Source organism: Lactuca saligna, chromosome 1 (assembly GCF_052625555.1).
Source record: "Lactuca saligna cultivar CGN05327 chromosome 1, ASM5262555v1, whole genome shotgun sequence".
Taxonomy (NCBI): domain Eukaryota; kingdom Viridiplantae; phylum Streptophyta; class Magnoliopsida; order Asterales; family Asteraceae; genus Lactuca; species Lactuca saligna.
This window is the reverse complement of record NC_136417.1, coordinates 1,015,536-1,021,664: the sequence shown is the minus strand read 5'-3', so window position 1 is coordinate 1,021,664 and position 6,129 is coordinate 1,015,536. Positions and strand designations below refer to the sequence as shown.

Genomic DNA, 6,129 nt, shown 5'->3' with positions numbered 1-6,129 from the left:
TCTAAAAATAATATTTAAATAAAGAATTTTTAGATTTTTCCATTTATTTTGCATTTTAAAATTATTTTTTAGAATATGTCAATGTAATATTCTATTTAGAATATTTCACGTATTTTTCAAAAAAAAAAAAACAGAATTTTTTTTTATTTTTTTTTATTTTTTTTATATTTTTTTTAGTTAATTCAAGTTCCGAAAATAATATTTAAAAAAAGAATTTTTGGATTTTTCCATTTATTTTGCATTTTAAAATTATTTTTAGATTTGATCTCACGGTCTAACAAAATTAGAATGGTCTCAAATAAACCTGAACCTATATATATATATATATATATATATATATATATATATATATATATATATAATGTGCTATCCCTTTCTATCAGGTTTGAGGTTTCAACTTTCGTCCAAAACATAGATGTATTTAGGCTGTGCAGTCTATACTATAAAAGTAGATGAGAATGTGGGCGTCCTAAATAATAAGATTAAGAATAATGAGTAAAGATGTATTTAAGCTGTGTACTTTAAACATATGATGAGTTGAGTTGTACAAGGTATGTCAAAAAGTTGGCCGATGAGAGAAGGATTTAAGAGCAACAATTTTTATTGCAAGCAACAAACAAACAGTATATACAAAATTCTGACCATTTGTTTGCAGTAGTAGAGTAGAGTAGACTCCATGTTACCAAACAAAATATAGATATAGATATATGTAAAATCAAAACAAAACAAACGAGAAAAAGATAATAATACAACAACAAGAACAACAACAACAATAGGTACATATAGATGATATTGATATGACTCTGTTGAATTTGATCAAAAAAAGAATGCGGATGGATGTATCTCAATGTCGGATTTTAGATTTTTCAGGCCTATTTCGGGGAATAGCAAGGATGGCTACAAGTCCACTAGCAAAGGCTGCAACTGCTGCGATAGCAAAGGCTGGAGAATTCCCCCCACCAAACAACTGGTCCCATGGTCCACTTCCAAGAGACACCAACATCTATTAACACAACACAAACCAACATCTTTTATCACCAAAACCACAACCCTAAATAAATAAATAAACACACTACAACAACTCTTTACATCTCTCCTCTTCTGTTGGCTAATAATATGAAACAAGGCTTTGGAGTCCCAATCAATTAAAAATATTTTAGGAATTTCATCCTTTCTTTTCTTCAATGCCTGTTTCTTCGGTAACTATAAACGAATGAAATGGAACATTTCTATTCCATTCCATTCTCATGTTAACTTCACTTGCTTCAACGAATGCAATAACATTATCTATAATTACAAAACTAAATAAAATGAAATCTTGCCAAATATACAAAATTTCTAATCCTTTAATATAAACTTTAATCAAATAACTATTTTATATATATATATATATATATATATATATATATATATATATATATATATATATATATATATAAGATAGGTTTATGTAGATCTGCGGTCATTTTGTGTTGCTTTTCAGTGGAGGAGTTACTGAAAATCTTTGAGATCACATGCCCAACAAAAACTAGAAATGATACGACTGGGAATGGAAAAAGATACCTGTGGGATGACAATGGCTACGTTTAGAACACCCATCGACAACCCTGCAAGAAGCAAAGAATATATATTTATAAATTTGTTAGCATTGTTGTGCCAAGTCAAATGGAGAATAAAGAGAAAGGGAACGGAACCCACCTTGACCAAGTCCTAGTGACTCGATACGTGAGGATACCAATGCATACGGGACACTATACGTAACCTGAAAAGAAAAGAAGTAATCCATTATTCAGACATGAAAAGCAACTGAATAAAAAGTAAAGTGTTAGTTATAACTTACAGCTAAGGGCATGCCAAGAATTGAAAAAATAACGAGTGCAGCAATGACGATTCCATTTGGAGGGGAACCATCCGCGGCATATTCTGCTTGAGCTGCCACAAAGGAAAGCACAAGCATTGCTAAAAAGCAGAGGAACATGACAATGTTTGAGACCCCCCATATGAAACCAGACCCCCATCTCCTACAAAGATTCTCCATAAACACCGAAGTTATGCCAAGGATGACCGAATTCAACATGAGCCCAAAAGCACCCATTCTCACTCCATCACTGTATTTCAAATCACCAGTGGGGTCCCCGCGGTATATCTCCCGACCCATCCAATCAGTGTCAAACAGAATAAAAGGAAACCAACCGACCCAAGTCAGAGACACAATAAACAAGATCAACCAGACGGGCCCCGGAAGGAACTTGAATGTCCCAAACATTTCCCAGAAAAAAGCTTCTTGGGACTCTCCACCTTCGTCGTGATGAGCTGTCCCAGGCTGTTCGTGAATCGCGGTCACACTTATGTATGTTGTGATGATGATGAAAATAACATCCAGAAGAAAAGCGGCCTTGAGATTCGCACAGTTTATGTCGCATGCAGAGTTCATGGTGAAAGGTAAAACCTTGTACCAACCACTGTAAGCTCCCGTTGCATACCCAAGAACATTACCAATCGCCATAAACAGGGAGTAGTATGCATTTGCTACTCGTGTTCTTCTGTGATCATTCACTAATATATACATAACACACAACATTAATATATATATATATATATATATATATAAATATATTCTTTTTTAAATCTCAAAGCTAGTAACTAAAAGTTACGACTGTAGATTAAAAAGATTATCACATTCGAATAACAAGACCATGTGTTGTTACAACAACAATAATAATAATAATAATACATTTTGTAGGCTTAAAAGATCAACATTCATTTCAAATTGACAAGTTAGGATATTTTTGAAAATCTTCATATTAACACATTAAATGCATGTTGTAACTAACACATTGTCATACAGATAATTGAAAAATATCTAATATAGGGAGTTGTAAGGTTAGCAATTATTGTAAGTTGACACGTCCTTATCTCCATGGATTTCAACTGTTGATTGATTAAAAATAATTCAAAACTTTAGACTTTAGTTTGGTATGTTTGTTATTTTTCACACTGCATAATTTAATTTGTCTTCATGTTGTGTATATATGCTTGGATTTGTTGTAACAAAATAGGACAAATGAAATGAAAAGAGAAAAGGGTGAATGGGCCCAATCGATCTGAATCTAGTCCAAGCAATCCTAAGGAAAGGACGCTTTTTTGACCCACTCATTTCCCTGTCACCTCATGTCGACTGCCTATCCAATTACAATTCCAGCCTATTTCTCACCTATTCCCTATTCACTTAATTGAATTATATATTATCGGTATTTCCTAATATATATAAACTTAAACTAAGCAAAGTACTAACCACCTATTCTGTGAACCTTCAGAAACAAATAAAGATAAAGGTAGAAAGACAAAAATTAAAAGCATCTGCATCCTTATTTATTTATTTATTTTGTTGGCGATGTCACCTTGGTTAACAAAATAAAGTATATGCCAAAGCGCAAATTTGATGTCAACTTAAGACACTACAGACTATAATAAGGGAATAGTTGAGCTCTCCAACTTCACTGATTGAAGTTTAAGATATTTTTAGTATTTTGGTTTTTAGCAAAGTGTCCCTTTCCCAATCTTGGACAACGGCATATCATCTTAATTTAAAGAAAGAAAAGGGTAGATTGATAGCTGGAGAGCAGCATGACCACGTCTCAAATCTCATGGATAAATGGTGTCCGTGATATATCAAAAATGCAAAAAATGAGCACAATATATAAATAAATATATACAAGTCGACTATGGACTGATATATCCCATCCCTATCCTTGTGTGTGTGTGTGTGTGGCTATCTCTTCTCTCCCTAACTGGCAGGCATGTCCCACTCCCACATAAGCATTCATACTCATACCTTCTGGCAGGGGACCAGTGACTCTATGGCCTATTATGAGATTCAGTTCTAGGCTTCTCGATTAGGACTCGCTTCCTATCGACTTAGGCTCCCTTGCTTGATATTTGTATTAAAATATTAAAAAGTAAACAAACCATCTCCTAAAAAAATTACAGTTCATAACTATCAGATAAAGGACGTTTAGTTTAGTTTGCTGAATAGAATAGAATGTCTTGGCAGGAATTGGAATTTGGAAGATTTTGAATTCTGTCAAACATATGTATGTATGTATGTATGTATGGTTAGCAGGAAATGGAACGCATTCCATAAACCCATCATGTCATAGGATTTTGCGAATTCAATCCCGAACTCATTTGCAACCAAACTAAATACTGGATTGGAATGGAATTCAAGTCCGATTCGGGCCAAATCCCATGGAATCCGCCAAACCAACAGCCCCCTAAATCCCCTGTGGATTATTGATCATCTAAGTTTGTACACCCAATTAAAAAAAAAAAAAAAAAAAAAAAAAGACTGTCAAATTGAACATGGCGAATTATTCAGATCAGCCAGCTCGTTATCAATCATCTTTCTTGCTAGGGTTTTTCAACCGCCAAGAAATTGAAATCAAAACTGAATCCATCTTGCCTTTATACCAATTGAAAACCCCTAAAAGGAGTTGAATTTGAATCGCAAATAGGAACTGAAACAAGAACTTACCTGTAAGATCAGCGAGAAGAGCTCTACAAGGACCTTGAGTAGCATTGTTTGCCATATCAAGCAGCCAAAACCCTATTATGAAAACGATGATGGCTCTCGTCTTCTTCTCACGATCTCCAAGTAATCCTCCGATATCCGCCGCGTAACCGATCAAAAGTACAGACAAGATGATCGACGCGCATCCGATGACGATAAACGGTCGGCGGCGACCATACTTGCTTGTAGATCGATCGCTCATGTGTCCAGCCAGCGGCTGAACGAGGAAACCCGATAAAGGTCCACAAAGCCATATGATGCTCGACCACGCGTGAGGAATTCCTAGTTCTTGTACATATGGAGTTAATAGAGAGAGTTGTAAGGCCCACCCAAACTGTATCCCACAAGCAACAGAAGCCACTCGGAAGAGTACCCGGAGTCTAGTTGGAGTTTCTGCTGGAGTAACGGCGCCTCCACCGCGAGGACGGTGCCTTTGTGTTTGACTTTCCGGCACCGTCATATTCTATCTCTAAAACCCAAGAATTCTTATCAGAAAATAGTGAATTTGTAAGTGGTGGTGGACAACAATTTCTGCAACTAGAAAAAATGATGAGTTTTTTTTTATTGATGACGGTGACAACTCATGATGAATACTAGCTACTGTGAATGAAATTGAGAATCATTTTCAATAAAAATAACAGTAGTGCGTTTAATTTGGTATGCTATGTGCGTGAGAGAGTGAGAGAGAGAGAAAAAGGGGGGTTTTCTATATGAGTATGAAAATGGATCCTTCTTCAGATTAATAAGGCATCCAGTGATGGTGGGACTAGGTAGGAAAGAGTATACTTCACAGGATGCTGACAGGCGCCATTGTTGTGTTTGTTTCTGTTCTGGGATTCTTAATCACAAAAGAAGATGGCGGATAATTGCAAAATCAGTACTTTCACTTCCTTTCTTTGACAAAAACGGTCCTTTCCAAAAGCACCAAATGAATTAAAAAAATTAAAGAGATAATCATTCTCAACCAATCATTTAATTAGCATCAAAACATAAAAGGCATGGTAGCAAACTTATAAATATAATATAATAACTTTCAATCACAAATATGTACATGTGGAGAATTAGATAACAATTCAAATTTATTATAAATATAATATAATAACTTTCAATCACAAATATGTACATGTGGAGAATTAGATAACAATTCAAATTTATTCCTGATCAATCGATCATCATCTAAAATTCACCTCCACCCATCAACAATCATCCAGATTTTTTCAATTAAACCTTCGATCAACGTTAGCCAGTGTTAATCAATCATTGATCTTCGTCAATAACACGTTTATCAACATCATTTAAAAGTAGACAACAAAAATTTGTTTTTGGTTCTTTCAAGCCAACATTCAATTATGTTTGAATACGAGCATATCTTCAACATCTATTATTAATTATACTCTCAGCATCATTAGATCAACATTATCGATAATCAACAACATATCCACTTCATATCATTCATTCAACATCGATCATCAAATGAAACTTCGAAATTAAGGTTAGAAAAACACCAAATTTTTTTTTTTTTTTTGAAAAAAATTTCATATAATTCTCTATCAATCTAC

The 6,129-nt window shown here is 34.3% G+C and overlaps 1 protein-coding gene across 1 annotated transcript; it reads right to left on the bottom strand.

The window, feature by feature from the left end:
* Positions 1 to 583: 583 nt before the first annotated feature.
* SUT4 (sucrose transporter 4) lies at positions 584 to 5,374 on the bottom strand. The gene is made up of 5 exons (XM_078988318.1): positions 4,535 to 5,374; positions 1,841 to 2,556; positions 1,699 to 1,762; positions 1,564 to 1,607; positions 584 to 1,003 (listed from the first exon to the last, which is right to left on the bottom strand). Exons 1-5 carry the CDS (start codon positions 5,028 to 5,030, stop codon positions 845 to 847), a joined length of 1,479 nt encoding a protein of 492 aa, XP_078844444.1. The 5' UTR covers positions 5,031 to 5,374; the 3' UTR covers positions 584 to 844.
* Between the last annotated feature and the right edge of the window lie 755 nt (positions 5,375 to 6,129).